The sequence below is a fragment of the Xyrauchen texanus genome, chromosome 45 (assembly GCF_025860055.1).
Source record: "Xyrauchen texanus isolate HMW12.3.18 chromosome 45, RBS_HiC_50CHRs, whole genome shotgun sequence".
In the NCBI taxonomy this organism is placed as follows: domain Eukaryota; kingdom Metazoa; phylum Chordata; class Actinopteri; order Cypriniformes; family Catostomidae; genus Xyrauchen; species Xyrauchen texanus.
Genome location: NC_068320.1, coordinates 24,542,146 through 24,568,504, shown reverse-complemented (window position 1 = coordinate 24,568,504; position 26,359 = coordinate 24,542,146). Strand labels below are relative to the sequence as shown.

At 39.3% G+C, this 26,359-nt stretch overlaps 1 protein-coding gene across 1 annotated transcript; it reads left to right on the top strand.

Moving 5' to 3' along the window:
• Positions 1-430: 430 nt before the first annotated feature.
• Positions 431-26,359, top strand: creb3l2 (cAMP responsive element binding protein 3-like 2). The gene is made up of 12 exons (XM_052118528.1): positions 431-887; positions 18,624-18,852; positions 19,394-19,599; positions 19,695-19,779; positions 19,859-20,040; positions 20,132-20,278; positions 20,382-20,440; positions 20,573-20,641; positions 20,849-20,948; positions 22,439-22,562; positions 23,195-23,432; positions 24,913-26,359. Exons 1-12 carry the CDS (start codon positions 789-791, stop codon positions 24,980-24,982), a joined length of 1,608 nt encoding a protein of 535 aa, XP_051974488.1. The 5' UTR covers positions 431-788; the 3' UTR covers positions 24,983-26,359.

The following is a 26,359-nucleotide window of genomic DNA, read 5'->3' as shown; positions in this document are numbered from 1 at the left end:
ATATTTAAACTGTGACAGTTAATTATTAATGGTTTTTACACACACACACACACACACACACACACACACAAAGTTTATTAGTACTCTTGGCTTTACACGGTTTGTTAATTGGAGCAATTTCATGTCAGTCATGCAATAGCGACCTCCAATTGGTCAGTCAGTTTGTCCGTCCTCCGTGATCTAATAAACTCGATGAGCTTTAAACCCAACAGCTCATCTGATTGGTTGCCGCACGTATTCCAAGGGCGGGCCCTCATAGCGTAATGTTTAGTATTTTCAAGTCAAATTTATGGATAGTGCCTTAAATCCACTTTGAAAACCTCTATGTAAAAGTACTTATTAGGGAACATCTAAAAAATTTTTAAAATGAGTGTATTACACAAATTGTCTTTTGTAAACAAATGTTGCGACTACCATCATTTCCACGCCCCAAATTCCTGCTTGACTGTCTGTGAAGGGGCGACATTTCTCAAGGAAGCTGAGGGAAAATAAAGCTGGAGTTAAAATAGCACTTATCCGCGACGTTCGATTCGACTTGTTACATTGTTGCCGCTAAACAAGTATAAAGAAGATACATTGTAACAACTCACCGAGGAGCGCTCTCACAGAGTAACCACTCCAAGAACACTAGCGACGAGACGCGCAACTTATTATCAACTTTTCGCTGACAGCGAGGAATTCACGCCAAATCGCGACCTGTCGAGACATTTGACGGATACAATTTCGTGTAAAACGATATATTGTCGTTGCAACAGTACTTGACCAGATATTACAGATCAGATTGAGGCATGGAAATAATGGAAAGTGGTGAGCCGTTTTTACAGTGGGACAGAAATCTCAGTGAATTGTCAGATGCCGGGGATAACGACAACATGTTATACAGCACTGTAAGTGGGAACTTTCCATATTAGATACAAATCCGATGTGTTTTCGAGTGTTGAGTGCCATGCTTACTGTTTTGATGTGTTGCAAGTTGTCAGATCTCGCAGAATGCATCAAATATTTTCTAAAGTGTTCAATGCAAAATTAAGTCATTAAAATGTATTTTTACTTGATCGTCTCTTTGTTAGTATTACTCCATTTGATTACTAATGCCCTTAGTTCTGGGTTCTCTTGGCTCCAAGGGTTAAAGTTCAGACGGTGCATGCATGAATCTACAAAATATTTATACCATGATCAATGGAAACATATAAATATTTTACGCTGCAACCACCCCAATGTTCAAGCCAAATCTACGCCCTTGCATGAATCCACACATATGTGGGTTTTACAGTGTCTCTCATATGTTTGGTGGTTTTTTACATGGTAAGCCCACTTGTGACCCCCTTTTTGTGATTTAAGATTGATAAAATCACAATATCAACCTTGATAAAATGAAATGTGTATAATGTTTGAACTCTGGAGATGGGGAGCTGCTGTTTCAAGTTATGTAATAACAGGTTTGTGTTCCAAGTTTCGCTCAAGGGCAGAAAAGGGGCCTGGACTTGATGGGTGTATTTCAGACTGCTGGCTAATTAGGGGTTTCACAAGGCTCTATAAATTTAGAATCCTCACAGATGAAGGAAGACGGCTAGGATGTTGCGAGCTGTTTGCAAACAGAAATCCCAATTCAATTATGAGACGCATCATGCAACGCCTTCCCAGACAGCATCAAAGCAGTATGGTTTGTCTGGGAATCATAAACGGGCAAAATCATTGTGGCGAATTTGGGTGCTAATGCACATTTCCAGGGGAACTATATCGGCTTTGTAGGTTTAGGAATGGTTCATATCCTCCTCCACCTTTAGAACAGAGCAGGGTCTTTGTTTGCGTCCCCCATCAGCCCCCTCCATACATACACACACTGGCTCCCCCACCTCGTTGGTCTCTTCGTCCCAGTTTACCTCACTTTCACTGACTCCCCTGGTTTTGTTGACATGGAATTCCACACAACAATGTAAACTGTTTTCAGTTGAAAGTTCTGCCTGGGAGAGTCATAGGCTCCCTTGAAGCTTGCCTTGTGTGCTCGGCATGTTGCGTACATCTGTTAATATCGTTATGCAGCTCGCATCTGGGCCATTTTCAGTGAACTTCTGCATTCTGAGTCAGCTGCATTGTCATGCTCTGCAGGGTTGACTTTCAGGTTTGAATTTCAGTTTAAACTCTTTAAATTTGATGCAGAATGGAAGCATACTTGGAAAGAGTGACTCGTGACTTTCCTGCGTGGGGTGCTTCCTTAAAGGGATAGTTCTATCAAAAATGAAAATTCTGTTCATTTACTTCGTCTTCTGTTGTTCCAAAGCCGTATGACTTGCTTTCTTCCTTGGAACACAAAAGGAGATGTTGGGCAGAATGGGGAAAAAAGATGCTAAATATAGTGAAGGGTGTCTGAGGCTAACATTAGGCCTAACATCTCCTTTTGTGTTCAATGAAAAAATAAAATATCCACCATGTCATTTTTCTGGAAGCATAATCCCAAGTGTGGTTGCATCCTTTAGAATAGGGGTTAAGGATATTCTTAGGGAGCAGTTCAGTGTGGTTCATGTTCAGCATTTCTTAACTCTGATAATCACAAAAACACCATTAGCCTGGAAAAGAACATTAGCTCTCCTCCTTATATCTACTCCAGACTGGGCCCTCGGGGCAACCAGATGTGCCGCCTTGGCCATGCTGAAGCCAGGATGAATTTTGTTTTTGGTTTATGGTAGGACTGGGAATTTCCACATATATTACAATGATATTTCCTAGCCAATTCAATATGTATTGCAATTCTGCAAGTATTGTGAATTGATGTTTTGATATAACATTTTTATAAAAAGATAAAAAATATTGTTAACTCCTTTTTCTAAGAAAGAAATTAAGAAAAGTTGTGTCTGAAAAGAAATTTGTTTTCGCTCTTTAATATAGGCTATAATTTGCAGGTAAAAGGTAGTGATGTGGTCAAATGTAGGATGTGCAAAACTACTGATTTTAAAACTACCAATCGAGTCAGTTGACTGTCTTTGTCTCAAGTCATTGTCTGAGCTAGGAGACTAGTTAGTGCCAAGGAATATATATATATATATATATATATATATACATATACACCGATCAGCCACAACATTAAAACCACCTGCCTAATATTGTGTAGGTCCCCCTTGTGCTGCCAAAACAGTGCCAACCCGCATCTTATATTCTTCTCACCACAATTGTACAGATCGGTTATCTGAGTTACTGTAGACTTTGTAAGTTCGTACCAGTCTGGCCATTCTCTGTTGACCTCTCTCATCAACAAAGCGTTTCAATCCACAGAACTGCTGCTCACTGGATGTTTATTTGTTTTTGGCACCATTCTGAGTAAATTCCAGAGACTGATGTATGTGAAAATCCCAGGAGATCAGCAGTTACAGAAATACTCAAACCAGCCCATCTGGCATCGACAATCATGCCACGGTCCAAATCGCTGTGAGCGGCAGTTCTGCGAATGAAAACTCCTTGTTGATGAGAGAAGTCAATGGATATTTGAGCTGACAAAGTCTACGGTAACTCAGATAACTTGCAAAAATCTGCCGATATTTAGATTTTTATTAATTATCGGTATCGGCCGATAAAATTTGACATTTGGCTGATTTGTTTCTTGAGGATGCTGAGAATCCCCTGCTTGCATGTGAAGTGACTGAGACATGTAAATGACCAGTTACAGTTCGTTTTGTTGTTACGTGCCCTTTTGTAACTACAATTAGACCATTGTGCAACATAGTGTCATTTAAACAGTCCGCATTTCAGAGCAGCATGTATTCTATCAGCCAGAATCAAAACTTCAGGATCTGGATCAAAAGTTCCTCTGATTCACAACTCATGACGGTCAGTCCGTGACATTCCAAGCAGGCGATCCAGGCATTTGTGCATTGTGATATTATTTTATTGACAATTAAGCACATTCTAACATTTTACTTTGCCATTTGCATTATTCTGAATGGTGATTTTTGAAAACAATTCTCATTACTGTGATGCAATAATTAAAAAAAATTATGAATAAATACTTTACAATAAAAATAATATTTCATTGTTTTTTCAGCATTAAAGCAATGCAAGGTAGATGAATTTGCATCACGGTGATGTGGTGCAAATTGTGCTTAATTGGCATGAATATATTACAATGCCATGTAATGCCATTATAATGTTACATTAAAATGTCTTAATGGTTCTAAAAATGACTATTTATTTCTTTAGATTTTTGGCTGAAATATGACCCAGACATGTTTTTAATAGGTTTCACGAGATTACCTTTTGTATCAGATGATCTCACCTGTTCAAACTGGCATTTTGATAGTGTTATCTGCTGATTAAAATATCAAGTCAATGACACAATAATTGTTTGAAGGAATGGAATGAAAAAGTCTGTCATAGCACAATAATGTTTCTTTAACCTTCACAGCATTCATAGAAATCTACACAATGGATTCAATAGGAACGGTATGCCACTTTTTTCCCCAAAGTATGTAGCAGAGAAGAAAGAAAGAGTTGTTTGACAAAGATATCTTAAGAAAATAAGTAATCTGTCTTGCCAGTAGAGACCATGCCTGGTTATAAAAACCAGTAAAGGAAGGTAGCCTCACATCATCTGGGTTTGTGTTACAGACTTCATGTGTTTAAGGTCTTGTGGGACTGTTGGAGGGGAACACAAGTTGCGTGCTGACCAAATAAGGACGTTTAGCTTAAGTTGCTCTTACTCATTCGTTTATATTTGCACACTTTATTGTCCTCAATTGTACCAAGGATTAGTGTGGTGGAATATTAATTTTGCAGGTTGTTTAGATATCAATTTAGTTGACAATAAAAACAATTATAGACATTGAATTTTGAAATTTAAATAATGAAATTATAATGGGAGTTTATTGACTACATCATAAAAATCTTTACGATGGTGTGTCGGCGATGAGTGGTTTTGGGAGGGGACAAGTCTGTTTGCATTGAGAAACCCTCTTGTGCACAGTGTGGTTGACATGAGCGGGCCTCTGCTCACAGAGCTGGCTGTCTTCTCTCAGCTCTCTGTGCATTGGGTGGACACAGCTTGGACTGTTCTCAGGGTGGGCGGGGCTTCTAAGTTATCCAGCATCCATCATTCTTGCAGGCTACATCACTCTGCGATACACATTCTTGCTTTTTTGCTCTGAAAGGGTGGTTTGTATAAGCTGCAACTTGAGCCTGGGCCTGCACACACCCATTCTCTACACATTACCAAGTCTAATTTTTCTCATTGAATATCGTGATCTTGTGGTTTCTTGCACTCGCCAGTTACTGTTATCATCCCTCAGGGACTAACCTATGGGTGTTGTTGTAAGGTTATTAGCTTTGGGAGTATAAAATTACATGAGAACCTAGTTTTCTGTGGCAGCAAAGGCATTGATTCAGAATTTGTCAATGAGCCGTGGGTTTGGTGTTGTCTATCATGTTATTCTGTTTGTGGGAAGCTTGTGCTTTCCCCTTTTTACACTACCAGTAAAATATTTTGGGACACTTGGCTAAAATTTGGCTTGCAAATGCGAGTGATTTCCTCTCATTGTAGTGGAGGGTTGCACATAGAGTAAAAGATAGATCTTGAACTTTAAGAATCGATATAGAGATCCCTCAAATTAAGATTGTGATGCATCTGACCCCCCACACAGTTACACACAGTTGAATCACAGTTACAGGAATGCGTGTACAGTGGAAGCGAATGGGGCCAGTCCATAATTATTAAAATATTACCCTATTTAAGTATCACCACAAGACATGAACACAGGGGCACAACTACCCATTTTTGAGTATGTATGTGACACTAACTTTTGCGCCCATTGTATCTGTTGACCGGGGTGGGGGGTGCTGTCTCCTTATAAGCTTTTTTTTTTACTTACTAACCAGATCTGTGAAAAGTTACTGTATATCCAGTATTAATACTTTGTTGTCTTAACAATGAAATGCAATAATCCTGGTATTGGATAAAACTTTGCTTGGATAAAGTCAGTAAGCAATTTTATCACACTGAATCAATTTAACATGTATGTGTTTACGTCATCTGGCGATACTTATGAAAGCGTGTGTATTTTAACGTTTAATTTAAAGGAGGGACGAGTCTAATACATATTTTTATGGAAATCAACATTATACCACAAATGCTGTTGATTGAACTTAACTTGAATTAAACATTTAAATAATTTTTCTATCGTTAGGGGAGAGCGGGGCACTAACACTTTTTGGTTTTCTTACGTTTGTGTAAATGTACCATAGACGGGGCATGTTGTAACAGGTGAGGGGCACATTGTAACAAGACCAAATAACAGCTTAAAATCCCCCTCTAACAACTGTATCTGATGTAATTAAAAAGCCTAGAAGATAAACAACATTTTCATGTCAATAAAAGCCATTTATTAACTTTGTCATATATAATATAGCAATAATTTTGACACTTGATAATAAATGCACAACAAAGCCACAGCATTGACCGAAATAATGCATGGATTGATTACAAAGCACACAAACACATTAAGGGGAATTATGTAAATTACATATCTGACTGCATGGATTTGCATATAGATTTTTGTAACTGGGGCACATTGTAAGTTGTAAGTTACAACGTGCCCTGTCAGCGCAACTGGGATTTAAACCTGGCTGGTCACTTCTGCTGGCTATCTGAGAATTAAAAGACTATGTAAGATGCTAGTTAAAAGATTGGAGATTAAGATGATACCAAGTTTGCCTCATTTTAAATAAACAGTAAAAACAGAGATGAAAATTTACTTTCATGTGAATTTTTACTTTTGCTACTTTAAAGTGAACTTTTGTCGATATCTTCCAATTAATATTTTTGGCAGTTTTGTTATCTACACAATCTTGATATGGCAACAATTAAACAAATTGCATTTCGTCTTTTCTGTAACTATAATTTAAAGTAAATAGTCTTCCATCTTCCCGGGAGGTAAAATTAGGAATTGTGGCCCAGGTTACATTTAAATTCTCAGTGTATTTGAGATGGGTGTTTTTATGTTCATTCTGTATTGGTTTAACTCTGTGCCTATTCATAAAGAGCAAAGACTGGTTGTTTACTTCCTTTTGAGGTCAATATTTGCCAGATGTTAATTACAGTGGAGTCATTTCATGGACCCTTGGAGTTGCAGGACACCCACTACATTTCTAGCACCTCAACTATTTATATGGGGGGGGGGGGGGGGCATGGCACGACCCTGACATTTGCTGTATGTGTTTGATCTTCTTGTGAAATTAAAACACAGTCGGTATTCAGGCCTCTTTCAACTGATACAAACTATAACCGCAGTAGCGATGGCCCACATTTTATGCTTAGCCCAAACAGCTGAGGCAAATTTGAAATGCCTTCTGGCAAGCTGGGGTGACTCATGAATTAAACACTTGGGACTTCTGTTGGGTTTTTCTGTGCACAAACAAGATTTAGAATGTGAACGTTAGGATAAGCAACTTTTCTATGTTTTAATAAGCTAACTTTTCTTTTTTCAGCTCTTGATCCTCACTTTTGAATTCCACTGTAGCACTTAGATTATGTGTGGTGTGATAAAGTAAGTTTCCTCAAAGTAACATTATCATACAACTGTACCCAACCCAGGGACGTAAACGGCATCTTTACAGATGGCTTGACCAGGCAGGCTGACACTGAATTTGGGTCAGAGAGGGTTCAATATGATGTGATCCAAAATGCAAAGGACAGACAAGGCCTCCAGTGTTTGCATTAAGGTTCGGAACTTCAGATAAATGTCACATAACATTGACTGCTGCCAATAGAATAACACTATTTAGCAATCAGAAGCATAGATAAAGAACAAGGCCTTGTTTTTGTACAATATCACAATAGATTGGTCAGTCATGGCAAGCAACCAAAATCAGCAGGTTGGAATTTTGAGTGTTGTTGTTTAAGATCTTAAACTCGTTGGCTCGTCTCTGTCTAAGATAAGTCTTGTGATGAATGACTGGAGTTAGGCGTTCCAGTCCAAAGTAAATTGATTTCTACTCGGTAATATCAGTGAGTCAGATCCGATAGTGTGTAAGCACAAGGTACATCCTCACAAGCAATGTGATCTTCGGCCCCAGCGTGTGTGTTTGTTGGTTTTGCGTTGTCCACACATCTGTTTTGCTGCTTAAAGAGAGGGTTGCGTCATCTAGCACTGCGTCCACTTTTAGTTCAAACGCATTCAAAGCCCTGTGAGGAGAAAACAATTACAAGCTGCTTTCAGAATTCCACCAGACTTCCAGCGCAACCCCCAACATCCCGGCCATCACCAGAGGAGCAGCTCTCTCTAGGTGTCCAAAACTCTCCAGCTGGGCAGAAACTCAGAGTCAGATTGCTGTACTCTTCCCCCAAATAAAACCACATGTTCTATACCCCCATTCCAAACTATGGTCAAAGAAGCCTTCTCTCCCAAACCAGCTGGATGAGGAGTGTTGATTGAGTAGGCTGTATCTAACCCAAGCATGTTCGAAATGGCATATTACCATACTACTCATACTTCTTAAGTTTTAATGTGAAGATTTAACCTGTTACATTTACCTATGCAGTATACAATGAAACACACTGTGTGGAATACTATATCTCATAATTCTCAATCTGGGTTACAGTGAGACGATTCCATCGTTTTGTCTGATACTGCGACTTCCGGTAGAGTGAATGTTTGCATAATTTGTCTGCTGCTGCTCTCCGGCTTCTTTTCAATGTTTTTAGATGCTTTTGTTTTGGTGGCTTTTTGCTGGAGCAACCTCAGGAAATCAAGTTATATGCTTCTCTTTTATGGACAATCTTAGGGACTATTGACTTTTTGGTTTGTTTTGAAATCAATGCTACACCTCAGGAAATTTGAATGGATTACCTCAAAGGAAATAAACACATCTATACTCACCATTGGTCTTCACCGGGACTGCTACATGCAGTCTTAAATAGGCTGTTTAATTCCCTGTCCATCGTCCATGTCCAGTGGTGCTGGAGCGCGTGGACTTTGAATTTACCTTCTGTTGCCCATCTTGGCCTGTTGGAGTTTTGCTGTTGGCCCTCGCCAGTTTCAGCGGAGAGCTCCCTGCTTGTCTGCAGGTTCACACAATCATCTTTTTTTCCGACATGGTTTCATTCCGCTCATCTCTGGATTTACGCCATTTTAATTCCTCGGCCCGCCTGTCAGACAGAGTATACGATCATTGCGCTGCACTTGGAATCGCACGTCACCACACCAACAGCCCTGCAGATTACAGACTGATTCCTCTGACAACCATCACATAACGGCCATCTGGTCTTCACACTGTCGCCCTCCGACTGGTGAAAGTGACATGAAGTGGGGTGTCAATTTTGATATTCTTAGATTGCTGAAACGCACATCTTTTATTTCACTGCAAAACACAGATGTTACCACTATTAAGATGGTCCTCATTAATGCACGATCAGTATCAAACATATCTTTTATTCTGAATTAATTTTATATCACGATCAATAGAACTTTTATTCGTCACTGAGAACTGGCTGAATACTGGCGAACAAATGGCCATGGTGGATCTAACACCACCAGGCTGTGACTTTTTAAATTCCCCACGGACTTCAGGACGAGGAGGTGGCGTTGCTACTGTTTGTAGAAACACTTTTAAATGCAGGACACTACCTATGGACATATATTCCAGTTTTGAGGTCCAATTATTAAGATTGACGTCTTGGGTCCTGCTTTCTGTGCACTTGTGTACAGACCTCCCAGATTTAATAAGAACTTCATCCATTAACCTTCGGACTTTCTCTCTGGACTGGTGTCTCGTTGTGATAGACTCCTGATTCTTGGGAATTTTAACATTCACATATGCTGTCCATCAAAACCTCTGATAAATTAATTTATCTCCCTCACTGAGTCTTTAAAATTTTTTATGACATGTCAATTGTCCTACTCACAATATGGGTCATACATTAAATCTTGTGTTTTCTTATGGTCTTTCAGTATCCAACTTAGAGGTCTTAGATGTTGGAATTTCTGACCATTATTCAATAATGTTCAAGTCTGTATCTACTTGTCCTCTCCCTATTTTTTCTCAGCCCTTACGTCACTCCCGGTCCATTCACACTTCACTCGTCTACTGCCAATCTGTTTTCAGAATTTTATCTAACTCATTTCACAGATGATGTCTTAGCTGAACTCAACACTGAGTCATTGGTTGAAGCTTTCAATAAATCTTGTGCTTTTACACTTGATAATGGCGCTCCGATTAGGCCAAAGAGAATTAAGTGTGTTTCACAGCCTTGGCTAAATGATGTCACCCATGCTCTCAGACAAGAGTCCAGAAAAGCAGAGCGCAAGTGGAGACGAGCGTCAGGTCTCTTATGATATTTTAAAGGAGTGTTTATCTAACTATCAGAGAGGTGGGAAGCGAAAGCAGAGTTTTTCTCTACATTAATCTCTTATAATGCAAATTGCCCAAAAGTATTGTTCAAAATAATTGATTCTGTTTTGTAACCAACTGAAAATGGTTTTCTGGATGCCACCCTAGAGACCTGTGAAAACATTTTAAAACTACTTTAATCACAAAATTGAGCAGATTAAAGGTGCGTTTGTACCTGGACAATTTGATCCACCACTAATGCCTTCCCTGTTCTAACGTCAGAACAGTTAGCAGATGTAGTCTCTAAGATGAAGTGTTCCAGTTACAAGCTGGATATTCTTTCTCTGCGCCTTCTTAAAGATGTTTTCATGACTTTCAGTTCCAGTGTGACAACTATAATTAACAGCTCATTAGCAAGTGGCATTGTTCCAAGAAGTTTTAAACATGCAATTCTACATCCTTCTACAAAATTGTTTGGATCTGGCAATACCCAACAATTACAGACCTATCTCCAAACTGCCTTTTATTTCTAAGATATTGGAGAGAGTTGTTTATTTGCAGCTCTACTCCCATCTAAATACATTTATATACTATTTATATACTTATCTATTTATATATATTTTTCAGACTCTTGCACAACACTGAATCTGCATTGTTGAAGGTCAGTAATTATATTTTACTCTCCATGGACTCAGGTTCACCTGTCGTCTTAGTTTTATTAGATCTCAGTGCCGCGTTCGACACTATCGACCACAATATTCTTCTCAATCGTCTTATATTGTTGGCATCCAGGGGATGGGCCTCCAGTGGTTTTCCTTCTATCTAAAAGAAAGGACGTTCTCTGTTAATTTATGTCATTTTTTTCTATGTCGGCACAGTTACAGTGTGGTGTCCCTCAAGGGTCAATTTTAGGACCCTGGCTATTTTCACTGTATATGCTTCCTCTGAGCTCTGTTTTCCAGAAGTACAGCATATCTTATCACTGTTATGCTGATGATTAAAAATTTTATTTCCCAGTGAGTGTAGACAAGAATTGTTCATTTGAGAAGGCCCTAAATTGCTTCAAAGATATTAAACATTGGCTGGCAAACTATTTTTTTACTGGTAAATAAAAGCAATACTGAAGTTCTGATTTCAGGTTCCTCCAAGTCCTCCTTACCTGGCCTGGTTGCCCAGTTAGGTCATCTGTCTTTAAAAATACAAGATCATGTGAGGAGTCTTGGAGTGATTTTAGACTCCTATGAATTTATTAATCAGTGCTGTTGTCAAGGGTAGCTTTTTCCACCTGAGATCTATCGCTAAAATAAAACATTTTCATTCCCATAAAGACTTGGAAATTGTAATCTACTCACATATTACAACAAGGTTAGACTATTGTAACTCATTGTACATTGGTCTCCCCCAAACGGCACTTTCCTGCATGCAGCTAGTTCAAAACGTGGCAGCTAGATTTTTAACAGGGTCAAGAAAGAGAGATCCCATTTTCCCAGTTTTAGCATCTCTACACTGGCTTCCTGTGAATTCAGGCTTGATTTTAAAATTCTGATTGATGTCTGCAAGGCACCAATATATCCATGACCTTCTACATCCCTACTCCCCCACCAGAGCTCTCAGGTCTTCTGATCAACTTTTATTGAGGGTTCCTCATTGCCACTATAGGTCTAAGGGTATCATGCCTTTTCTGTGATTGGTCGAAATCTATGGAATTGTCTCCCTCTCCATGTGAGGTCAGCAACATCACTAGCCATCTTTAAATCTTCTTTAAAAACACATTTTTATTCTGTAGCTTTTGAATAGATTATTGAATAGTTTGAAATGGATAAATACATGATGCTGCATTTAAAGTTTTATTTATTTATTTTATGATTTATATATACTTGACTTGACTTGACTTACATTTTAAGTGAATGGGGGGCCAATCCGTGTTTTCAAAACTATAGCCACAAGATGTAAACAACATGCCTGTTAACATAATTTTAGTGTCATAAAATCACTTACTAACCTTTCTGTGTAAAGTTATATCCAATTATACAACTTCGTTGCAATGATGTACCACCACAAATGACGATTTGAACAACTTTACCTCTCAAATAATGCACAAGTTCCCATTTATTTCTATTGTAAGTTCTGCACTGTATCCTCAATTGTATTTTATTTTTAAAGAAAACAGTGTGACAAAGTGTTGTAATACATTTTTGTGGTTATCAACATTATCCCACAAATGCTGCAATAATATTTATTGAACCCACAATATTTCTTTATGACTTTTTTGCGCAATATTTGAACTGTACGTCACTTACTGAATTAAACATGCAACGCTGTGACAACCATATAGTTTATTTTAGTTTAATTTACTTGAATGCTGTTGATTGAACATGGACCTCCATCTAGCACGTTTACATAGAAAAACAATTGGAAAACTGTGTGGATGGACACAAAAGCATTTGGTGTAAATATTACCTTAATTGGAGGTCTTTGGCCATTGCAACTTGTTCATGGAAAACCGAAGTATATTTGGCCTTAAGTCTCCATTCTCTATTTCCGACAAACACCTTTTAAAACACCTTTGGAACTTGGCAAGCTTCAAAGCCACTGTTGTGAGGGAACTGGTTGTAGACCATGCACTGGGCAGTGATGAACCCATTAAACCACTGAAAAAATATGTCAATCTTCATCTATCTTCTACTATTGGAGTGAACAGTCTCTTATATTCCTCTTTGAGAGCAGTCAACACCCAGCAATTACAGCAATCATCATATTCATCTAACCACAAACTCAGAGTGTCAAACGTAATTGCATACTATCCACAGATCCACAGAAAGCATATTAACTCTACCGCCATGACTCCACTATGCGTGAATTGGAGTGAAACAGGAACAACTACTTCAAATGCATTCAGACGATGTCAACTGTGGCATGTAATGTCACTCACCCCGGCAGCTTCACCCACTCGTGACCTGATTTGGCCTGCTGTTACAACACTCAGTGCTGTTAAATCCATATGTTATTGAGGTTGATCACTCCACCATGTCATACGGCGCATTCACCTCAACTGGCTTTTGAATCGCCAATGGATGCTTGCTAAATCTGTTCTGGCAGAATTTTGGGCTGAAGAAAAGGTTTTAAGTTAATTAAAGGCACACCAAACTTTGTCGAATCTGAGAAAGACCAGTGTTTTGCTGAACATGGAGTTCACGCAAGTTCAAACGAGGCCTCCTCAAAGCACTTTTCACAAGAACACATACTCTGGTGTGATTTGATTTTTAATGTGTTGGGGGAGACAGACTCTGTGAGAAGGCCTGGGATGTGCATGCATTTTTCTCGCAAGTCCAGACATTGTCTCACCGTTCCTTGTGAAGTGTGGCTGGACACTTCAGACAGAGCTTCTTAAAGAGTTACCAAAGTGGAAAATTTAGGACAAGGCATTCCTGACCAACTTTTTGTCAGTTCTGACAAACATGATTTCCCTTGCTTTCTTTCTAGTTGTGTATGTCTCCTTTCCCTTGTTCAGTTGTGTGTTCATTTAGCTCTCCTCTCTTTCCTATTCTCTATGTCTGTTTTTTGACTTCGCTCACCTCTGGGACGGAGTCAGACTGTAATTGAACGCACACGCTGGCCTTTATCCATTTTATCCCTGACTCCACCTCCTTCCTTCCTAGTTTACTCAGTTTCTCCTTTTTTATTATATTTTGCCACTTCAGTTTCCTTTTATTAATCCCAAACAATCTCTTTTACATTTAACATCTTTGCTGGAGTCTTGCTTTTTCTCACTATATAGTTTATCTCTCATATGATTTCTCCAGTTCAAAGAAATGTTCAAGGCAAGTTAAGCTTCATTTTTGGCATAATGTTAATTTCCAAATAGTGCTGCACGATTAATCATATCGCAATCGCGATGTCAGCCTGTGCGATTTATATGACGGCAAATGCTGCGATTTTATTAAATAAATAAGTGCATGTGTGGACGTGACAGCCCATTCTCTCTGAGAGCTGTTTGCCCATTTTCTACACCGCTATTAAAAAGATGACCAGTTATTCTCAGTTAAGGGAGTGGTACGTGTGGTCATGTGAGTTTCCGGTGTTCAGCGTGGAAATCGGGTGAAGATGGATGCCGAGCAGACCGATACTGAACTGGGGGCCAGAAAAAATAACACAGAAACTCAGATCACAGCTTGGTCTTTATTTCATAAATAATTAAAGTTAATATAATATGCGAGTATGACATGTATATAAGCTCAAACTCCAAAACTGTAATTCTCTGTGCAGTCAGATCTGCTTCAACCAGTCGCGGAAGTGACCCAATCTGAGCGAGAGTCGAGACCGGGAGATTTAAAGTTCTGCCGGCTGATGAGCCCTCTAACACGAGACACTCGTCTCTCACCCTCGCTGTCTGCAGCTCGCAACGAGTTGCATCATTGAAGAGATAATCATAAGATCAATCTTATGTGAAAAATAACATTAAAATTACAACAACAATAAAGTGTGCGCACACACACACACACATACGTTTAAGTGAACCACACTTTTATATCCAGTTTCCTTTTCAAAAGAGTTTATACAAAGTACATGTTACATCCTGCTTAAATGTCCCTGTTTGTTTAGACAATCTTATTTTCGTGAAAATTTGTATGTTCTTATTTATTGTTCAATTTTATTTAGGTGTAATATTGAGAAAATAACAAGTTTGCAGTAATGCAAATATATTTAGTTTTGTAAAAATATTTTAATTTGAAAACACAGTGCATTTATAGTTGTTGTTGCTAGTTTGTATGTTTGAGTTGAAAAATACACATTTCAGCATTATCAGTAATCTATTGGTGCATTTTCCTTGATAACCAAGCAAGTTGACTCATGATACCTTTTTGTTTATTATATCGCAATCGAATATCGCAATATTAACTTTAATAACCGCAATATGACATTTTTCCCAAATCGTGCATCCCTATTTCCAAAGAATGGTTACAGACAGTAAGGCAGTGGAAGTAAATGGGGCCAGTCCATAAATGCTTAAAAACACATTGTGTCAGAAGTACTGTACAGTATAGCTACAAGACATAACCGTTAAATGATTTAGTTTGATAAAATTGCTTACTAACTTGTACATACATAATGAACAGTGTTGGGCAAGCTACTCCAAAAAGTGTGAGTGTGTGTGTGTGTGAGTGTGAGTGTGAGTGTGAGTGTGAGTGTGAGTGTGAGTGTGAGTGTGAGTGTGAGTGTGTGTGTGTGTGTGTGTGTGTGTGTGTGTGTGTGTGTGTGTGTGAGTGTGTGTGTGTGTGAGTGTGTGAGTGAGTACATCTGGAGCATAACAATGTGATATTTGATGGTATCAGATGGTAATATCATGGTACTTTGAGATACAATTACCATAATTATGCATATAAATGTAAATATGATTAACACATTCATATACAATTTAATGTACATGGTGCTTCAATGTATTTCAAAGAATACCATGGTACTACTATGGTATTTCACTATATGATTACTTTATTCATATACCACTGTATTAACATGGTGCTCCCAGGTAGTGGTACATGTTAAAAAAAACATGGTAATGCCATGGTACTTTTTGGTGTTTTCGTGTAGGCTACTAAGTCTACTAAGTCATTCAAGCTGCATACATGGTATAAAACTTAATAAAGACCTCCATCACTGGCAAAAGATGGGATGCACATACAGGTTTGGATACCATTGATTGTAGATCCTCTGCAACCAGCCTTATCTTAATTTTCTGTATTTTAAAATATTCTGTGAGCATGTTGGCAAGTGATGGCGCACACCAAATGATTCCGCAGCATGCCTGTGAGCTTTCTGTGTCATTCAGATTGTATTGCAAACTGATGACTGCTTTGCTATAACATGTGACCAGGGGTTAAATTGGGCTGGTACGTTCCGGAATGACATTCCAGCACCTTTGATTCTAAAAAGAAAATTAAAAAAAAATGCTTTTTTGTCAATCCATCCCATTTAATGTATTCTCCCATGTGGTTTTTGTTTGATCCCCTTGACACATTCTGTCTCTATTTAGCGAGTGTATTTGTTAAAAAATATTTCAAGCTCATTATGCTTCACTCTTGCGACATAACTCGATTTTAGAGTTTCCCCCACCTCAGAAATCCCAATATAACCCTGGCGTGTGACCAATTCACACGCCAGGACCGACTCAGATTAGCGATTTGTTTGTGAATCGGACATATTTAGTTCAGATTCAAAACTGGCGATAGTAAACACCAGTGTGATGTCAAAGCTACGCGTTACCCAATCAAAAATATAGCTTCACTACTGAAAAGCTGCTTGATTTATAAACTAGTAAAGCTACCACCTCGCTACTCAGAAATGTAGTTAAGATAATAGCTTCACTAAATCTACCGAAGCTACAGCCCATCACTGATAATGAAATGGCCTGTGCTTAAAAATTATTAGTTATGAAAGTTATTATATAAAACGAACAAAAACGCTTCCTTGAACCTGGACTTTTCCTTTAACAACACTGTGCTTTCATGACCTGTTTTAGTCTCTGCTAGTCAAAGCTTTGTTATTTGGCTGAGACTAGAGAACTGCATAGTGTGCCATACATGACTACTTTCAGATGCATACATAGGAGACAGTAGTTTGTATTAGTGTCTCAGTCTCAGAGCTGGAAAACACTCTTCCTGCAGATGAGCTGTCTGTACTCTGACTCATCTATGCAGATGGAGACCAGTCTGTTTTGAAAGAGCAGTTTTTCAAGCACAGTGCTCCTGCCAGCATAATTTCACCATTATTGCGGTGTGATTTCATATGTTGTTACTTGAAATGTTTTGATACAAATAACACAATGCATGTGCATTGAATTCGCAGTGTTGCGGGCATAAGCGTAAAATGTATTCTAAGGTCATTTTTTCTTCCAGGTCAACTATTGTCATGAGTGCAGAAGTGCCCGCCCACGTTTTTTGTTAGTATTTTTAGCCTTCTTTGATTTCTTTGGCCAGTGGTGACTCAGCGGTTAAGGCTCTAGGTTACTGACCGAAAGGTCGGGGGTTCAAGCCCCAGCACCGCCAAGATACCACTGTTGGCCCCCTCTGCTCCAGGGGCGCTGTTTCATGGCTGACCCTATGCTCTGACCCCAGCTTAGTTGGGATATGCGAAAACAACTGCATGTCATTGGCTCTGCACAATGACAAAGTTGAAACAATCATTAAAGTTGTTGATTTATATAAGCTATATATATTAATTTAATGGCAAAATATTCAGAAATATGCAAAAATGTAAGTAGTTTTATAGTGTAGGGAGAATCCACTCGGTCGTGTCACTTACAGTGCATCATCATTGGAGTGGGCGGTTGCTGCAAAGCTCTCTTGGTGAGCTTTGTTCGGTGCAATTCTCTGATATGTGGATTATTTCCCTTCATGACCATGTGTAGTGTACTTTTTCACCATAAATTCCACTATTAATCTCTAATCAGTATAAACAATCTCTGATCTCACAGAAGGTCTGTCTTCAAAGGGTCAAAAGTGATGGGAAAATGTTTTATGGGATTTTTACTTCCTGGAACCAGATTGTTGTGCTCTATCGCCACAGTATTTAAACTGTAGATAAGTGGGAAATTTATAACCTTGAGTATGAACAGTTTTTACATTGTGGCGCGTGAAATACCAATGTTTATACCAAGGTTGCTGGCAAGATCCATGATGCAGAAGAGCTTTCAATATCAGTATCTGCTAACCCTGGTATTCTGGCCTTCATTAAACAGCCCTTGAGGAGAAAAGTTGAGAAGCACTTATTCTAATCTACAAAATATGAAGGAAACTCATCTGTTGCCCACAAGTGCTGTGTTAAGTATTTGATGCAAGAAAAGTTGCCAAGGGCTTGGTGCTTTAAAGTGTTGCAACCTGTCCTAACGTGTTTGAGAGGAGGGGACAATTTTTGGGTGGGGTAAAAGGAGTGAATTGGTTGGAATGCACCATAAGGAATGCCAGAGGCGCTTGTCTGTCATTTCTGAACCTGGATCAAACCCTTTCTTCAGCAAGAGATGGAAGGATAAGAATGAGTTGTCTGATCTGGGCATGAGGGGAAAAAAGAGGTTTGACTCTGATAGTTGCTTGCTATCATGATTTGTCTGTTCCTCAAGGCTATACAATCTGAAATATAAAGAATTGTGCTGATGCTCCCTTGCCATGTTTTATGGTCTGCAATTAGAATGTATTTAACAAGTTGTGGTAACAAGCATGTCATTTTTCCACGCCTTAGCCTTTTTATCTCAGTTATGAATCTATATCCTAAGGGTGACTGGCTGTTATCAACCCAAACTTCCTTCTCTTTTTATGCAGCACTTCACTGAGCTCCTGGATGATCTGTCTCAAGAGGCTTTGTTTGGGCAGTTGTTAAGTGACCCGTTCCTGTCCGGGCGTGGTGATGCTATGGACACAGAGGAGGAACTGACCCCTGCCTCTCCAGTGCCGCCGCACATCCAGGCCGAGCACAGTTACTCGCTGTGTGGAGACTCGCGTCCGCAGTCGCCCCTCTCCCATCTACCCGGAGAACCTGGCAGTGATGCTGGTAAGATTTTAAGAGAATGTATTTCGTTTTTTTACATAGAGTTTATAGCATTATGTTTCTTACCTTCGTCAAAGAGTAAACTCTATTTTGAATTTGATGCAAACGAAAATGAGACTGTGAGGTATTAAAAGACAGTCCGTTAATGGTCCGTTACCATTATCTAGGGGCAGTGGTGGCTCAGCGGTTGAGGCTCTGGGTTACTGACCAGAAGGTCGGGGGTTCAAGCCCGAGCACTGCCACTGTTGGGCCCTTGAGCAAGGCCCTTAACCCTATCTGCTCCAGGGGTGCCGTATCATGGCTGACCCTGCACTCTGACCCCAGCTTAGATGGGATATGTGAAAACAAATAAATTTCACTGTATATATGCAAAAATGTATGTATAATGTGTGACCAAAAATAAAGGCTTAAAGGCTACAATTAATAATACTTTGAAATACATTTTTGTCTTCCATGAACTAGCTTAACTTGTCTAAATTAAATGTGAATGGTCGCATTTGTACGGTAACACATCTTTGAATAAAGACTCTTGCTCTTTCACCAGGTGATTCGGACAATGATGATTGGTCCATGGAGCAGGAAGATCGGGAGCTTAAGATTGAGCCTCTCCTGGGTGGCCCGCCCACCCTGCTGCCCACACTGACCCTCACAATGATACCCGAGGGCCCAGCATCTGAGCCTGTGACTACAGCGAGTGACCCCACCCTCTCAATGACCCTTCCTCACACTGCACAGATTAAACCACCCAATGTGAGCAGCATGCTCTCACAGCAACAACCATACAGTCAGAGATTGTATTGGGTAAGATTCTAATGTTATGCTGTTTTGTGATTTGGTTTCTGTAGGTAAAGGAGGACAGTAAGTGTATCAGCCCTCAGATTAAGCTGGAGCCACATGAGGTGGATCAGTTCTTAAACATCACACCTAAAGGTAAAACATCTCACTATAGTGTTATAGTAGTCATATAGCTTTGTTTTTAGGAAATAAAGATCGTTTTGTGTTTCTTTAGCGCTGGAGTCTCTGCAGATGCCACCCACTCCTCCCAGCTCTCATGGCAGCGACTCAGAGGGAAGCCAGAGCCCTGTCCACCCCTGTGCCCCCGCAAGCCCAACACAGACCCCTGCTGTCCTCAAGGTGGCGCCAAGAGTCCCATCTTCTCTCTCAAACTCTCCTCTGCTGACAGCACCACATGTGAGCACAACACATGCTACATCTGACTGGAAATGTTGGACAGACATTTTGAAGTGACCCTTGTCTCGTCTCATCTCATGTCTTTTGACAGAAACTGCAGGGTTCAGGTCCTCTCCTGCTCACTGAGGAGGAGAAACGCACACTGATTGCTGAAGGATACCCAGTTCCTACTAAACTGCCACTGTCTAAATCTGAGGAGAAAGCCCTCAAGAAGATTCGCAGAAAGATCAAGAATAAGGTGGGTGTCTGACTTGAGACCCTTTCTAGTCGAAATGTGAAAGATGCATACTTTAAATCATGTCAGTGTTGTCCAGAAATGTCAGAAACATATTTCTTATCAGATTTCAGCACAAGAGAGCCGCCGGAAAAAGAAGGAGTACATGGATGCTCTAGAAAAGAAGTAAGTCTCATAATGCATTGTATTATAAAGTGCAAATTAAAGTTGTTTCCTACTCTGATTTTCTCTCAGATTTTTACCATAAGCCTTGGAGTAATACAGCATATGACATTGCACTCCCCTCTCTGTCCACAGGGTGGAGACATGCTCTAGTGAGAACAATGAGCTGCGCAGGAAAGTCGAAACTCTTGAGTGCACCAACAAGTAAGACCCTCATATCACATTTGTTCAAACCTCAAACTCTGCATTACACTTTCTTTCACCACTCCCAAATGTTCTTAATTAGCTAACAAGAAGTAAATATTTTGATATCCCATCACATATTTTTTCAAAAGATTCTAATATTTGATGATTAATTATTCATCATATGGAAAGTGAGGTGTATTGATTATTTAAATGTGTGTCCCACAGGTCTCTGTTGCAGCAGCTGCACTCGCTGCAGGCAGTAGTGGCAGGAAAGGTCCCGCGTTCCTGCAGAGTGACGGGCACACAGACCTCCACATGCCTCATGGTGAGAACTTCCTGCTGCTGTTCTGCCACCGCCCTGCTAAATACTTTTAAACACACGTGTGTAAAAGAGCTGAACTTTTTGTATATAGTACAGCTGAAGTCAGAAATTTACATACACTTTGTTAGTATTTGGTAGTATTTTCTTTAAATTATTTAACTTGGGTCAAACATTTTGGGTAGCCTTCCACAAGCTTCTCACAATAAGTTGCTGGAATTTTGCCCATTGCTCCAGACAGAACTGGTGTAACGGAGACAGGTTTGTAGTCCTCCTTGCTCGTACACGCTTTTTCAGTTCTGCCCACAAATCTGATTGAGGTCAGAGCTTTGTGATGGCCACTCCAATACCTTGACTTTGTTGGCATTAAGCCATTTTGCTACCGCTTTGGAGGTATCCTTGGGGTCATTACATTTGGAAGACCCATTTGCAACCGAGCTTTAAATTCCTGGCTGATGTCTTGAGATGTTGCAACAGAAGTGCCCCAGTCCATCCTGCAGCAAAGCACCCCCAAAACATGATGCTGCCACCCCCATGCTTCACAGTTGGGATGGTGTTCTTCGGCTTGCAAGCCTCATCCTTTTTCCTCCAAACATATCGATGGTCATTATGGCCAAACAGTTCAATATTTGTTTCATCAGACCAGAGGACATTTCTCCAAAAGTAAGATATTTGTCCTCTTGGGCACTTGCAAACTGTAGTTTGGTGCTTCTGGAGCATTGGCTTCTTCTTTGCTGAGCAGCCTTTCAGGTTATGTCGATATAGGACTCGTTTTACTGTGGATATAGATACTTGTCTACCTGTTTCCTCCAGCATCTTCACAAGGTCCTTTGCTGTTGTTCTGAGATTGATTTGCACTTTTCGCACCAAACCACGCATTAAACCAGTCTGGCCAATCTCAGTTTACCTCTCTCATCAACAAGGCCTTTCTGTCCGCAGAACTGCCGCTCACTGGATGTTTTTTGGCACCGTTCAGAGTAAATTCTAGAGACCGTTGTGTGTGAAAATCCCAGGAGATCAGCAGTTACAGAAATACTCAAACCAGCCTGTCTGGCACCAACAATCATGCCACGCTCCAAATCACAGAGATCAAATGTTTTTTTCCCATTCAGATGGTTGATGTGAACATTTACTGAAGCTCCTGACCCGTATCTGCATGATTTTATCCACTGTCTTGCTGCCACACTTGGCTGTCATTTGGGGTTATTTAATTTTACTTTAACATTTTTACTTTAGTGGATGATTTATATGTTTGATTTAAATTGATTGTGTAGATTAGATTAGCAATGGTCAAATTATCATTCTTACAGTATTTTGTTTACCGGCCACTGAAGAGTAACTTTTAATGAGGTCATTTTACGCACACTTGGTGCTTGGCAAGTGTTGAGTTTACCCTGGATATACAGTATATACGTGTTTGTGTATGTGACATTGCTATATGTAGACATCTGTTATGCCTTTTCCCAATGTCTTTTTTTTGTTTTGTTATTCTTCAGGTAGTGGTCCTGTGTTTCTCTGTGTTTTTGGGGAGTTTCTACCAAGGTTTAAGCCCCTGTTCATCTGTCACTAAAACAGGCCTGACCAGAGAGATTTCCATACAAGAGTCCTACACCGCTACAGGTACACACACACACTGCACGTGTCTGTTTGCAGTCCTTCCTCTAATGTGCTGATTAATCTCGTTTTCTCTTTTGCTAATGAATGGAGGAATGGCTGTATTTGGATCTGTATTAAGAGGTTGTAGTGTGCAGCGCTCCTCTCTTGAGCTCCGGAGTGTCATTATCAGTGGTCGAGTGTGGCAGTAATTATCATGCCTTTAAAAGCAGTGTGATCGGTTAATCATCGCTGATCTTTGATCTGTCTCTCGCACATTTCTCCAGTTAATGCACCGCTTTAGCAAGATGCCAGTGTGATTGTGAATTCACTCAGAAAAGAGAGTCTCTCAATTTATAAAAAGCCTATAAGGAATAGTTCATTCTAAAATGAAAATTTTGTTCATTATTTATTTACCCATACACCGTTCCAAACTGTATGATGTTATTTTGTTACGTGGAATTCAAAAGGAACATTTCCATGCAGATGTTATCTAAACTATACTATTTTAGAGTGACCATATGTGTCTAGCTCCAAAAAGGACAAAAATAACAATAGCTGTGGAACACACCTAAACTTTAAGTTCCCCATATTCAAATTATTGTGACTTTGTTTTTTGGTGCTCTGATCTTCAGTTTAACGTTTATTCATTTCCACAGTGAAATCTCGGAACCTGTTGGCCTTTGAGGAGCATGGTGGTCTGGATGACCCCCATTTCATCGGGCTAGGTGGAGAATATCCTGAATGGGACCAGCAGGCTGACGTCATGGCAGCCTGGCGTTTGGAACAGCAACACAAACAGGAACAGGCGGAGTCACATGAAGCAGAGCCACACCCACTTTTAATGAACACCAATGAAACACAAAAGTCTATTCTTATAGACCTGCACTCACACAGGTAATGTGGAAATTCAGCCGTTTCTGTCGACCAATGTTGTTTTGATGAATTACGAAATGTGGACGTCACATGGGACAAAAAAGGGTTTCTGTTCAGTTTCGCATTTTTATGTCCTTTTTTAATTTTCATTCGTTTTTCAGTCTCATGACTGTTAGCTCTAGTACAGGTTTGTGTCCTACATCCACATTTCGTTGTTCATCAAATCAAAAGTAATGACTTTTACATCTTCCACCTCCTAAAATCAATCAGAATAAAATAAAAATGAAAAAATTAAATTTCAATACACTGCATATTTGTACATTTTAAATCTTTATAATCTTTTTCATTAAATATGTAATATTAATTTTGTGATTGATTGTGAAAAAAATAGACGTCCTGAGAAATGTGACTGTTCAATTTTTAACGTAAAATAGTTATCAAATTAAAGTAAGTACTAAAGTATCCCTTAATTATGAAAAACAAAAAAAATTTTTTTAACTAGAAACACTGATCAGGGTTATTATAGTTTCAAAATTTAATATCTTATATATATATTTTTTTTTTAGTTTTCAGTATATTTAATATTTTCACATTTTAATGAATCCTCGTACTCTCTCTTTCGCTCTTGTCTCTCTCTCTCTCACACACACACACTGACACACATACATACACACACTTGCACATAGAGACTCGGGTCACGACCAACAACATGAGCCGCAACCCCGCGACTTGATCAATACAACAGTTTCTAAATGATCCAAAATAACTTTTAATATGTGCAAGTGTTTCATTGTAATTCGCCCCCTCGCGCTCCCTCCCCCTTTGTCACCTACACGTTCACACACATAAAAAATACACCCAGTCGGGAGCCTGATGCATAGCGTTGTAAAAGAACAAACACAATTTAATAAAACAGTTGTGTAGCAAAGGGAAAGCTATGTATAGATAAGAATGCCAACACTGAGAAGTATACTTAAACTTACATCTTGGCGATTTGTAGAGATGTTTCTGCTGACAAGAGACACCGGTAATCCAAGTTTTCTTGAATGCTTTCGCTCATGCGCACATTCACACATGCACACAAACGCTCTACCTTGTTACTTTAGTAAGCGCAGCGCGAGCATCGCAATCCTCCGTTGCTAGTTCTAAAGTGACGTTTTTGAACTAGGCTCGGGCTGTATCAAAACATGATGCTAAATCTGTGGCGGAAGAAAGTAGTTTCTTGTTTTATGGATGAAAACAAGAAAATATTTTGTGATAAAACCCTCAATGGTGTCTTAAGGTGTGGTAATCATGGTATAAGCGGGATAATTGATTGTGGGCCGTTGAATTATTGGAAAATAATGCCCACCCAAGGTGTAATGTCCACTCCGCTTAGTGTCATGAAAGCATGACCACCTCAGGGTTTGCGTTATTTTTGAATAATTCAATGGTCCGATGTCAGTTATTCCTTCCTTAAAATGTTATAATCGTAATAACGCGTTCTACCTTCTTTTTGCAGGTCAGATAAATGGTCAAACGAAACCACAAAAGTGATAGAGTTGGAGAGGACCGTCAATGAGACGTCCTGAAACCTGGCTGGTCCTCGTCCCCAATCTCCTCTCTCCCTTTCCCCTGCAGTGGCGGGGCGATAGGCTCTGTATTTATAAATATACTTTAAGTATTGTTTTACTTAATTTGGATGTCTTTTTTTTTTTTTTTTAAAGATAAATACAAAAAAACAAAAACAACATTTTATTCCATTCCAACAGAATATCAGATTTTGATTTCTTCTTTTTATATGCTTTGAGTTTATTTTAATGCTATTAATTTGTTTTCTTTCTTCTTTTTTGCCTATTAGCCCCATGCTACTGAGAATGTGTAATAATATATTGAAATTGCATCTATTTTCATAGTTACACAATGATGCGGGCTGTAGTGCTGGTATAATGGTATCATGTAGCATGTCTATCAAAGAGGATCTTCAAAATGTCTTTCTCTTCATGTATCCAAAGATTCTTCAAAATAATGTAAATATTCAGACTACGTTAACAAATTGGACAAAAGAATAGGCTAAAAGTCCCATGAACAAAAAAGGCGTTTACATTTGGAAGGTGGCAGCTTTCCAAAGCATTTAAAAACGGTTCCTCTGAATATGTAGTCTCACTTTTGTCATTTGTAAATATTTGCTGTATCCTCTATTGTAACGTGGGGGAGAGTTGCTGGGAGAGATAGGAGTTAATGAGTTTTATATCAATGGAGATGTTTTTCATAGAGGGCAATAAAGTGGGACAATATGGACATGAAATGAAAAGGATGGACGCTTTCCATCCCTTGAATATGCGCTCCATAGTCCTTCATATGACGTTGTCCTCTTTTATTTGGTATAAGGTCTTAACAGGACAGATGGCTCTTTTTGTCCTCAGCTGGCCACCATCCAAACCCTGCCTGTGCTCTTCTGAGGTAAAGGGTGCTCCCTGACAAGTCTAGTGTTCTCTATATGAATAGTTATGACAGCCACTGGACCGATGAGCATCTGGGCTTGTGGTGAACTTACTTGCACTGTGTCCCCATAGAATTGATCTGTTATTTATTATTTTTAGCATGCCCGCAACCCTTTTATATCCTGGAAACAAGTGCATTTTAAAGGAGATGGTTTTGCCCTGATGTGTTCAGATGTTTGGATTGTGTTGGAAAATTGTTTGCATATGACTGTGCATGACCATTTCTTCTGTATTTGTTGTGGCATAGTATATGAGTGATTTATGAATAATCTCACTCTTTGAAGATACCTGCAGTATGTCTTAATAATATTACAGTTACGGCTGTAATCACTTTTCATTGCATTTCGGCTCTGAGAAATTACCCTCCTGCAATTACACTGCCTTGTTTTTGTCCTGCTTTTTTGCAACGCAAATAAATATTTTCCGTAGTAAAAGCATTATAAATCATGAGTCTGAGCCATTATT

Bases quoted from the DNA above. Each gene is read 5' to 3' on its own strand.
- creb3l2 (XM_052118528.1), top strand. From the start codon at position 789: ATGGAAATAATGGAAAGTGGTGAGCCGTTTTTACAGTGGGACAGAAAT. The intron at 18,853-19,393 runs GTAAGATTTTAA...CTCTTTCACCAG, and splicing joins AGAACCTGGCAGTGATGCTG to GTGATTCGGACAATGATGAT. The intron at 19,780-19,858 runs GTAAAACATCTC...GTGTTTCTTTAG, and splicing joins CTTAAACATCACACCTAAAG to CGCTGGAGTCTCTGCAGATG.